The sequence below is a fragment of the Eleginops maclovinus genome, chromosome 2 (assembly GCF_036324505.1).
Source record: "Eleginops maclovinus isolate JMC-PN-2008 ecotype Puerto Natales chromosome 2, JC_Emac_rtc_rv5, whole genome shotgun sequence".
Classification (NCBI taxonomy): Eukaryota; Metazoa; Chordata; class Actinopteri; order Perciformes; family Eleginopidae; genus Eleginops; species Eleginops maclovinus.
The window spans coordinates 5,675,184-5,687,472 of NC_086350.1; the positions used below are offsets into that span (position 1 = coordinate 5,675,184).

Sequence of the window (12,289 nt, forward strand, 5' to 3'; positions counted from 1 at the left end):
CTAATAATAGTAGCAGGCCTTTCCGCAGTAGGTTGCAAGAATAGCAATTTAATTAGTGAAACTCTGGACTCCCTCAGGCTACATTATGATCCAGTACACATTACAGGAATTGCATGACATCATAGGAAGCAGAAAATACCCTACCGTACGATAAAGTCACTATAACCACCCACAGAGAAACATCAGGTCTCTACAGAAATATTATACTCTGCTGATATTTCTCATCAGGATAGTTAAATCAAGTGCAGTCAGGAGATTGCATTTCCTGTAAGCCTATTGACTGCCTTTATTTCATACCTTGATGCGATTTTAATGAGGTTGTAAAAGTAATCTATGCCAAACAGTCACAGTGTGAGGAGTTGCTGAGATTTCTCAATGCTGTGTTAACATCATATATATATATTGTTAGGCCTGTGGTTAAATAAGGGAAAGCCTTTTGAGACTCATTTCTTTAACTTCAAGTGTTTTTGCAAGAGAAGAAGTTAGAAGTTATAGGTACAATCACATGCTGTTTATATTTTCCTTTCCACAAAAAACAATCCCACAATAGGCGAACTGTAAATAATAAGCCGTGAGAAAGTCTGGCTTGAAAACTGAAGGGAAAAGGGAGTAGACAACAATAGACTTCCTATCAAACTAGCTGACATCATGAAACTCGGGAAAATGTGATTGGTAAACTCTTAACCCTGCCCTTGTAATGTCCACCCTGACTCTTAAAGACCCATTGTCACACACTGGTTAGCAAAGCTGGGGGGTGAAATAAAGGCATTTACAGTCTAAATGAACCTGTTTACTCCATGATGTTGTCTAAAGTACAGTGTGTGGATGCTAAGCACCATATAACAAGTTTAGAATGACTACTTTTAATGGGAAAGCTGCTTGAAAATAACTGGAATTTTGCAAACCATTGTGGAATTAGGGCCTTAACACGAGGGCCACACATTTGGGAACTACATCAAGTCACACACACATTACTGACAGAGGTTACACTTAGAAGATTGAATCTGATGCCTTTTAGACTAAATAATTTGAAATAGATTTTTTTTTTTTTACACAAAATCTAAATCTAAATGGTTATACTAAAATAGGGGAACAGGTTGCCAAATTTGGAAGTATGCTTATTCCCTTTCTTGCCAAAAGTTGGATGAGAAAATCAATACAAGTCTCATATCTGCACTTTAAATATAAAGCTACACTCAGCAACCCGTTAGCTGAGCTTTGCACATGAGAGGAAAATTCGGGATAACAGAAAGCCTTACAACTGAAATTGGCATTACTATTTTAATCACAAATCATACTTGTGTGTGTGTGTGGCTAGTACGAATGTTGGATTGCAACTTCTTGGAATTTGAGTTCAGTTTGGAAAAAAACTAGGCTAATCATCATGCCTGAGAGTTGCAAGAGAAACACTAATCTGTGTACTTAAAGGGTTTGTGACAGGGTTTTCGTAGTAATCAGAAAAGCCTAAGTAACCAACATTGTGTGTGTGTGTGTGTGTGTGTGTGTGTGTGTGTGTGTGTGTGTGTGTGTGTGTGTGTGTGTGTGTGTGTGTGTGTGTGTGTGTGTGTGTGTGTGTGTGTGTGTGTGTGTTTGTGTGCATATACAGTATGTGTGAGAAACCAAGCACACTTTGAAGGGTGCAACTGTGGACTGACTGAGGTGCTCAGTTCCTGGAAAGTGATCTGCGCTGCTGACTAATAGCTGAACTCTTGCAGTAACCACATGCCTGACTTTGCTCTCTTTGACAGGCGTCTATGTGTAGTGGCGAATGAGTGTGGAAGAAAAAAAAACATCCGATTGTACCCCGATGAAAAGCATATGTGTTAAAGATATTGTTCTTAAATACTATCACTCGTCAGAAGGAGTCAAATGCATTGGAACCTTTTGCAGAAATGTGAATTTGCACACCACAGATGAAAAGGAGATCAAACATTACTTGTTTCCTGGAGTAAAACACAAAGGAAATGTTTCTTCTTTAAATCTGATGAGTCAAAAACCACATCAACACTGTTCAAACATATACTGCATATCTGTTCCTTGTCTACATTAAGGTAGAACTCACATAAAAGCAGATAACCCTCTACTACTAAATACTGTTATCTGCTTCGACTGTTCAGATCAGTCCTGGATGTTTAATGCTTCCCAGGAGCAATCGCATGATCACATTTTCTAATGTGGTATTCAGTTCTTTCAGCTGCATTGTGCACTTTCCTCTACTCTAGTCAGTGATCTCCTACATTTCCCCGAAAGAGATATATAACAAACCCCCACAGAAGGGTGGTGAACGTGTTATTTGCACCTGTAAATGTTCCGTGTAGGTGGTGAGAGCAATAGTGATACCATCATAAGAACAAGAAAAGAAGAAAAGAAGAAAACAAGTTTTTTTTTTCCAGAGTAGAAAGAGTGAGTAGTAGCATGAACATAACATTTCTTTCAGCTGCAGTGCATACTGTTCAAAAGGAGGCAAGTTAAAATAACTGCCTTTCTCTAAATGGAAAAATAAGTCCAAAAAGTATGTGTTCGAATGTTTTGAAATTAGATGAAGAGTCTACAGCCGAAGTAGTGTCTCTTTGAGGTTGTTCTCTGGGACAGCATTGATAAAATGTCACCATCTAAGTACTGTTAGCATGCTATCATTTGCCCCTTAGGATTAAATAAATGGAAAGGTGTGAGGGTGGCAGCATGCTATCACAATTGTTAACCATTTGAAAGTTATCACTAAAGTTCATATATTTTATTCTGAGGGGGACGTTAATATCTTTACCACGCCATAGCAAACCATAAATAGTGGAGATATTTCACTTTCATGTTAAACTCGTGGTAGTGCTTGAGGAAAAGTCAGAAGATCCCCAGAAGTATATATGCTTCTTCCTCTGTAGACCATGAATGGATTATGGACATTTCATTGCAATACATCCAACAGTTTTGGAGATATTTCAGTTTGGACCAAAGTGGTGGCCTAACAGATGACACCATTATCTGTCATGCTAACTAGATGTAGAAATAGAATAATTGGGCAGATATTTCCTTTAATGTCACCACATCTACATGAGCTACCTTTAAAAGGGATAGTTCTAACTGAGCAGTATACAAAGATTCAACACGTTTAGAAACCAGGCATCGAAAAGGAAACAGAGAACCACGCTGCTTCTGATCTCCAGGTTTTGTAAACAGGTTTATACTCGGATCTCATAGCCTGAGGTGATGATCTCAGGTGTTTTTCTCTCAGAGGATATGTTGGCACAGGTCGTCAAAAACCAAGTTCACGACCCTGCCAGACACTCTCAGATCTTTCCCTGTTGACAAGTTCCTTCTAGCTATTCAGTTACGCAAATGGCCGTTCGAGTTCAGTGCAGGGGGGGAAGAGATGCTCACGATGAGCGCCACTATCAGCACTATGACTCACATCCCATCATATCAAGGAACATCAGACACTTGCAGGTTTATTGACAGTGCAAGTACAGTCAGGTCTGAGGTGTGTTTTGCAGAGGATTAAAAAAACCCAATTCAAAGGATTTTCTTAACTTACCATCCACTTTATTGTTTAAATAAGTTAGGTATACACACACAACTGTTTTAAAGTCTTTGATTGTATGTATGAATCTGTAACAGAACCACTATAAAAGTAATAAGCCTGAAACATGTTCTTAATTGTGAGTGATCCAAACAACCAAAATGTAATTAAATGAGCATATTAACAGTTTTCTTGAAGTCTAATAAAAAAAAAAAAAACCTTAAATTAAATGTCTCTCCTCGAGGATTAACCTCATCTGAAAATAAATAAATAAGTGGGAATAATAAGTGGGAACACTGTGGGCCGATAAAAAATCATTTATTAAGAAACATACACTTTAAAACATCTTTTAAGCAACTTGAAATTTAAAATTGAATTGTAAAAACACATCAATGCACTGTGTCTGACTGTCAGCGAAACCTCACCTTACAAAACTCTTGAGTTCAAATCTCCACTTCTGTTGCACAGACTAAAGATCTGCTCAAGAGTTCTGTATTGTTTGGTCGCTGGTAGCTTTAGAAAGTGTGCAAACTTACAGCAGTAGAGAAGACTATAATGTGAGATCCATTGCAATCAAATATATAACTATAGCAGAATATCTAGCACTCTTATTTTTTGATCACATGCAGCATGGTGTTATGAAGGGGACTCGCATATCAAACCCTCTCAAAGTAGTTATAGCAGCTAAATACTGTGCAATTACTCTGAAAGAAACACTGCAAAGTTCTGCAGCAGGTACAAGATGTAAATGTCAGAGGTTTAGTCATTTGAAAACACATATATAACATAGCTCAACGGATCTGCAATCTGAGGGCGTCCTGCTCGATGAACATTAGCCATGCACTGCAATTGGTCAGATCTGCAAAAGCATTCAGCAGACCTTCTAAAAAGGGCCGCATGCAGGCCGCTCAGAAACACTGAGTTAACAATTGTTTAGCCCCCCTCTCAGACCTCCATGTGTGCTTCCTTTATTGGCTTTTGATTTAAAAAGTTCAGAGGGTCCTCGCTGTCCTGGATTGGGGTGGACAGGTACTCTAACTCGTAGCCTCCACTTCTGTTGGCGGGGCGGACTTCACTTGATGGTTTTTTGTGCTCCAGGATCTGCTGCAGCTGCTGGCCGGCGTACTCTGGCTTAGTGGTGAGGGGGCCTTCGGGCACCTCGATGCCCAGGATGTCGGTGACCATGTAGGGGCGGAGCCAGCCCACCAGAGGGGTGCTGCCGGGGGTGTAGTGGGTCTGCCGGTGGTAGAAGAGAAGACCATCCACCTGCAGCCAGAAAGTCAGAATGAAGGCCTGAAATTTCTCCATTTGTGTTTTATAATAAAATGTCTACCCAGAAATTTAAGCAGCTATTGGACTCTACATGCAATGTGCAGCAGATCTGAATTGAAGGAAGAGGGATCTTTCTTACGCTGAAGCTGTACTCAGCAGCTAGGGCTTTCTGAATCAGCTCTGCAGTGCAGGCTGCGCTTTGAAGGCTCACAAACCGGAACTGTTGGACCAAACAAAACCACAGCACACCACGTTGTTATTTCAAAAAACAATTTGTCCTCGTGTCAAATGTGAGAAATTTCTTTCCGATGGCGAGTTTACTCTACAAGGACTAAGCCCGATTTAGCTCCTACTGGGCTGTACCACACAAACCCTGAAGATTAAAAGGGGGAATGTGAATTCAAAGTTCACTCTGGCTTCCTCTAAGCCCCGTAATTATCAAGATTTGTGTGCAATAAACACTTTAGTGCACAATTAGTATCAAAGAGGGTAATGGAAGTTTGCTTTTGATTTCCTCTGTCTCATTTTTCCCTGAGGAGGCCCACATTAAGGACCCACATGTGGAAACGAGGTGCAGCAAGGCACAACAAACACGCGTGATTGGATAAACATGTTACAGTCTCTCAAATAACAACACTGTAAACTAGGAAGGACAAAATGGGGCTTGATGTGAATAGGCTCTTTTCCTGTTAACTCACAGGGTTGCGTTTGGCAATTTCTGATAGGCCGTCCGTCTCCTCCACTTTGGACTGGAGCCAGTAGAAACGGAACTCGGTCTGTAGATGAGAAAAACAAGTACTGTAAACAAAAACCTCCTTCTACAAATCCAGAGCCAATGAGAGGGGCAAACGTGGCAGAAGAAGCACATCTGTGGCCCAGACTGGGCTACTTAAGCAATTAGACAAGCATTCCAGGATTAGAAGCCCGTCTTACCGGGCAGTCGTAGACCGGGTGGCCTCTCCAGCACATGATGTCCAGGATGTAAAACGTTCTGTCCACCTCGCTGTAGATGCAGTCCAGGATCGTGTAGTCTGTTTGAGGCAATATAAAGAGTTCACATGATCAGCTATTCAGAATACACTTTAATTAGACTACTTTATAGCACAACATTTTTTCAACATCTGCGTATGCAAGGAAAGCATTATTGACCATTAAAGGAGCACAAAAGTTACTACTTCTGATTCAATTAGTTTCTTTTAGGTCCTGTTTGAAGTGATCGAAATCATAAGACACTTGTCAAAAAACAGCATGAGAGAGAACTGTATGATTATAACAACATCTAGTCTTTGTTAGGTGGCTTGCAGTCAGATCTCTGCTCTCTTTGACCCCATCCGTATTTACTGTTTGACTTTTATTTCCCCTTAAGAAGCTTGAAGTATTTAACCTTTGAATCAAATGGAAACAGTGTGAAGATTAAAGAGGAGTTCATTCAATGTCTCTATAACCATTTCCATGTTTCATCCTCATTTCATACACATTTGCACCATGTTCTTTCAGATTTTCCATCGAAAAGGAAAAAGTTCTTGTCTTTAATTATCACATCAAAAGCTAAGGTGGAGCTTCTTTAAACGTTGTTGCACTGATATTTGTGCATATCGACACTTTCTTGTAGAAATGCATCATCCGTCGGCCGCCAATCAGTCTCATATTTCCAATCAATTACTTCCAGGATAGAATCTGATATGTATATAGATACAATTTGATTTTGCATTGAAGAAAATAATGTGTATGCAGTCAATTACAGTTCTCAGTTTCTTTATGGGCAGAACTGACGTCAAGATTTGAATATCTAACCCTGAATATCTCCATCAGTTTATCTTATATTCTTGTGCTTCAGTCATTGTCTTAGTGGTCTTCTATAGTTAACCACGGTGCTGCACATTCACAGTCCCACCTACCTTTTCCCATGGCTGAGTTATGGCGGTTCCCACCGGGCAGCAGGGAGGGGAAGCGGTTCACACAGTATCCACTTTTAGTGTACGCTGCAGTGGAGCCCTGCAGGAGAGAAGAGGAAGACACAAATATTACCACAACATGAGAAACTGTCATTTCAGCGGTATAGAAATATTGTGACATCCATTAATAAGAAAAGGAACAGAAATATCAGAACACTGGATCATTTGGCTGTATTTATACACTCTAACTTTTGGAGACATGCTCTAGAAAGCTGACCAAAAGCCGAAATAAATGACCAAGGCTCAACCGTTTTGCATTACATGACACATTTGTAAAATAAAGAACAACAATGCTATTAGTTTTGTATGATAATTAGCTTTGAATAATTTATTCAAACAGCCTAATTCAGTAAAATCATAATTTAGCAAAAGCTGATTCGATTAGTTAATCGTCACATCGTTATGGTCTTGTGTTTATACTGAGGAGCTTACTAAATGCATTTACAAATAAAAAAAAGTGTGCCTTTTTTTACTCAAAATGAGGGTCTCAGATGCCAGAAAGTTTACACATAATTTGAGCTACTGCACAGGACATAGAAGTGATTAGTGAGCCGATAAGACATGTCATGTTCAGGTTTCCTCAAGTGTTTCGTAATGGCCTCTGTACCGTGGTGCTTCAAAAATGTGGCATCAATGAGGTAAAGTTCTGAAATACTGAATGAGGAAGTAGGTGGCAGTCATTCTGATAATACAAGCGGTTGCATCACAGGGTGTGGAGTGAGAGCGGAGAGGGAAACTTTATCCTCGGCCAGAACGACAGGACGGACATGTCGTACCAGAGTTACCGGAGATCTAATGCTGATGCATAATTGTATTACTCATAAACCACACCGCTGAATGCGTGGTCGATGAGGCGATTGTTTCACATAATATACCACTGAAGAAACATGACATTTTCGTGAGAAAGTAAACTGGAAAAACACTTGAGAGCTACTTTCCTTTCTAATAAAAAAAATGTGATAATGTTTTTGAAACCGATGTTTTTTAGGAGGGGATTTTTTTTCTGAATAAACTACTTCTACAGTTTGGTTTGTGCAGGGGTCATGACCTACACAATAAAAGTATATAAAATAATTTTTTTTTTAGGTCTTCAGGAACCCTAAAGCAATATTACCCTCTGTCAACTTTTTTATATGCATTTTTAAAATTGTAAAATATAATAGAGAACATAACTCAGGCAGGTTGAGCTAAGTAGGCGAAGACTGATTGGTTGAACTAAAATAATCAGCTGTAAACATTAGTGGATGGACTGAAAATTAAATCTGCAAATGTTCCTCATCATTTCAAATTAAAACAAAACCATCCTATGTTCTAGTCTCTCAGATGTGAGGATTTCTCCCATTTTTTTAACAAACATTTCATGGACTAAACAATAAAATAAAACAATGATGTCCCTGTGTTGGGCTTGGCAGAGAACCAAGAGGAAAGTTTCAGAGCAGACAAAGCACGCATACTTCAAAGAAAAGACAGCACACCTATTTTATTAAGCTGTATAATTATCACTTTTTTGGTATTACTACAGCTTTTTAAATGAGTAGAGGAAAATTGATGAATTAAACACCCACATGTGCCTCTTGACCTTTACTATCCCTTTCTTCTCTGATAGGATTTATTTGTGAAACTGCATTGCAAACTAATGACTTGATTCGCGTTCACGTCAGTAGGAATTATCTTATTTCCCAATGAATTATGAGACACGGTGACACACCACCACAGCTTCTGGTACTTCCTGTTTTGCAAAATTTGTCATGTCTTTTTGACGTGACAGTCAAACCATTTCTCCTTTTGCATTATATTCTTGTAGTCATGTAGCATACCTATATTCTTAAGTGTGAAAATGCTCAATGTCAGTGGCTAAATATGCAGCTTCACAATATATCTTTTTATAAAACTGCCTACCATTGCAACTCAGACTCCAATTAATATGGTAGAATAGACACACATCTTTACAGTATGATACTGAAATCCCTACCGTTTTCTCTGTTACAGGAGAAATCGTCCTAAGTTCCCCTACATTCTGCATTTTGTGTAGGATTTCTAAAATAATTTGTCTCATCTTGCTAACAGACATAGCTCACCTCATGCTGTTTAACCCCCCCCCCCCCCCCCCACACACACGCAACAAAGACTACCCTGTTGTGCAATACTACTTATGTGCAATACACTGTATATACCGTAAATAGCTGTGCAATATATACCTCCACCTTTCATACTCTCACCTGCTGCTATCTCAAAACGGTATGGTACTGGATGTGTCTTTTGTAAATTCTATAATTTCTTTAATATTTTTATGCATGATTTGTAATTATATTAAGCTCTCCTTTGGCTCTTAACTTGCTGTAACAAGTTGGATAATCCTCTCAAAATGTTAATTAGGTACACATATGACATTGCATTTAAACTAGAAAATATCCTGTTGTTGTTTATCTTGAGGACATTTTGAAGAGGGTTAGGCTTACAATTAGGGCCGGAAGATGACTCATTAAAAATACAAGCGATGGCAACTAGTTGAAAGCCAATAAGTAGCGGCTTACAGGATTTAAATTGAATTTGATTGACAGTTCTATATGCAGTGAATTATCAATGTGGTGCCGTAAGACAATGATCTTCTTCCTGCAGGATAGGATCATGTGAAACAGGAGAACGCAGCGACAGGTTTTTTACCTTGGAGGCAACAATGAGGGATCTTTTCCCCACAGGACAGACCACCATCAGCCAATCAGTGTCCAGCTCTGATGGAACATCCACCAGCCACTCTGACAGCATGATCTGAGGAGGGAGAGGAACTTTGTAACATACATATCATATATCAGTTTACAATAAGTGCAATCAATTATGCATATACAAACTCAAAACAGCAGGAATCCTGTGAATACATTAGATTCAAATATGCAAAACCTTTTAAAGTGCTGCATAAAGAAGTAAGAAGTGCTGTTTTTTCATGGGCTAAGGGGCAGTCAAAGGAGCCGTTGTTAACAGTGCAAAATGATAATGTCTGATAGCATTCAAGAAGCTTGTTGGGATATCATTTTATGAACTCAAGCGCCCTCTGCTGATGGAGATGGCTCATTCGTTTTTTTAAGCTAAAGCATAGCTTTGGCATTGAAAATCTTAGGGTTACAACTCACCTGATTTGCATAATGCTTTGGCAGTTTCCTCTTCTCAATTTCCATCCCCTCCTCCTCTTCCTCCTGCTCCCGTTCCCCCTCCTCTTTCTTCTCCATGTCCTCCCCTTCATCGCTGTCTGCCCCGGTCCAGTCCCCATCAGCCAACCGCCGTGCATGGTTGACGTAGTTTAACCTTTTACTGAGATTAGCGATAGGGGAATAAACATTAAAACATGCATCCAGATCAGGTACCAGTTCATCTGTAAACTCTGCAATCCTAAATTTAGCAACTCTGTCGAGCTGGGTTATCTAGGACTAAGCATTGTGCAGGATGTATCTGGGTGTAGCTGATACTACAGATTGTGTCTGTAGTAATAAGTATGCAGCTGGAATGAGTGCAGAAGCAAATGCAGAAGCAAATGCAAAAAGGGCTCTGGTGTGGCTTTCCACATTTAGCAGCAATGGTATTACAAATGTGTTCATGGTGCAATAATGAAATAAGAAAGGCAAATAACATTATTGTAAGTATTAAAACTTAATAAGTTTGTAGTGACTAATATTAACTCTTACCCAGAAGGGACAGGGTCCGTGCTGGGAACTTATTATTAGAAACTCCGGAGTCATATACTCATTAAGAAGAGCGTTTACCTTTTCTGCAGCTCAAGGAAGCGCCGCCGTCTCTCGCCCTGCTCCAGCACGCTGTACTTGCTCTTGTACTGGGCCAGCCGAGGGTGGGCGGCGGCGGTGCTGTTGGGCTCCTTGGACACAGCAAAGCTGGCCGAGAGGGCTTGGGTCAGGTCATCCATGGGGACTCTGGAGAGAAAATATACTATGTGGGAAGGAACCAATTACATGGCACTTCCGTAGTGGAGTGATCATTGAAACATGCTGACTTGATATTCATTTGTGATTTTGAGGCAAACTTGTATCCACCAGGTTCTGCTAACATCTTCTTTATTCTGGTAGTATTACCTGATACATCTACTTCAAGCATCAACAGTGAAGTACTCGTTTGTTTTCACACTATTTTATTATTATGGATATTATATTATCCTGTTTTTATACATGTAAGAAGATTTTAGTGTTGTAGTTTAGATACGGTGTGGATAAGTAGTACAGTACTGCATTATACCATTTCAGCATATGTATACAAAGTAACTAGTAACTGTGAGAGTTCAAATAAATGTAGAGGGGTAAAAAGTACAATATCAACCTCTGAACTGTGGAGTAGAAGTATCACATTGCATTAAATGGAAATACTTAATTAAAAGTAGAAATATGTCTTCTTAAATAAATGTACTTAGTTACTTCCCATCACTGTTTATATATCCATTAAGTGTGTACCCTCAACAAATGCAGTTCAGGCTCATCCAAGTGTTGATGAATTCACATGGTTAGTTAGTTTTGATGCTGAGTTCGATTAATCAAAACTGTACTAATAATACCAAAACATGTAGAGTTATGTCCGTTTTAAATGACGTTAAGACCACATTACTGGTGTCTTTGAAAATGTAATCCACCAAGAAGACAAACTTCTAAACAAACGAGTGATAAAACCTGTAAAAAGCCCGGGGGATCTTTTTCAAAAACCCACCGCTACCACCATTCGTCATGTTAGCAGTTAGCATCGAGCTAAACATGCAGCTGAAAAACAGTCTTTAGCAACACTGGATGCTACAGCGTTACGTTACTGATTTGAGTGCATACTAACTACACACACTCTTATCAGACCCAAAGTAACCATTTGACTAGATAATAGCATTAATAATATTAGCTAAAGAGATACCTTGGAGATTCAAGGAGGAGGCTGATGTGACGTCACGCTGCGATAGTTCCCTCTCAGTTGGCCGACAATATACAGAAAACTATCCCGGAGTTTTACAGCGCAAACTTCTGTAGAGATGTTTACTTTTTTTGTTTGTGTTTCAACCTTATGTGTGTATTAAGTCTATAATTATATTATTATTGTTATCATTTTATAATAAGAAGTATTCAGATCATTAGTTTAGTAAATATAGCAATAAAACAGCGGAAACTTATTTCACATAACTCGTGCATTAAAATGTACTTTCGCGGTAAAACAATTGTATAAGCATCAAAATGTAGTTAAAATAACTAAAACAGAAGTATTCATCATGCAGAATGGGACTTGTTAGGATAGCATAGGCCTACATTATATTATTTGATGTATTAGTATTAGATCATTTCAATGCTGCAGCTAATTGGGCTTATTTGAATGAAATACTTTTATTTAATTATACCAATATTGCTTCTACTACTTTCTCATCAGCTTTATCATTTTAATCTGCAAACTGTATGTCGTTTTTTGAATCTGTAATAATGTGTGTTGCAGGTTGTATATAGTCTGTTAAGCCTGTGGCGGGCGATGTCGAGCCTGTTTCTCCCCCACAACGAATATAAAGGAGCTGATGAAAAAAAAA

General features: G+C 39.0%; 1 protein-coding gene across 1 annotated transcript; it reads right to left on the reverse strand.

Annotated features, from left to right (window-relative positions):
* Positions 1 to 3,816: 3,816 nt before the first annotated feature.
* On the reverse strand, positions 3,817 to 11,735 carry snupn (snurportin 1). The gene is made up of 9 exons (XM_063898835.1): positions 11,635 to 11,735; positions 10,497 to 10,661; positions 9,870 to 10,047; positions 9,406 to 9,510; positions 6,685 to 6,781; positions 5,720 to 5,817; positions 5,485 to 5,562; positions 4,926 to 5,006; positions 3,817 to 4,780 (listed from the first exon to the last, which is right to left on the reverse strand). Exons 2-9 carry the CDS (start codon positions 10,652 to 10,654, stop codon positions 4,460 to 4,462), a joined length of 1,116 nt encoding a protein of 371 aa, XP_063754905.1. The 5' UTR covers positions 10,655 to 10,661; positions 11,635 to 11,735; the 3' UTR covers positions 3,817 to 4,459.
* Between the last annotated feature and the right edge of the window lie 554 nt (positions 11,736 to 12,289).

Coding starts and splice junctions, on each gene's coding strand:
- snupn (XM_063898835.1), bottom strand. CDS start 10,654: ATGGATGACCTGACCCAAGCCCTCTCGGCCAGCTTTGCTGTGTCCAAG. Junction 9,511..9,869: donor CAAAGCATTATGCAAATCAG/GTGAGTTGTAAC, acceptor CTCCCTCCTCAG/ATCATGCTGTCAGAGTGGCT. Junction 6,782..9,405: donor CCCTCATTGTTGCCTCCAAG/GTAAAAAACCTG, acceptor TCTCTCCTGCAG/GGCTCCACTGCAGCGTACAC.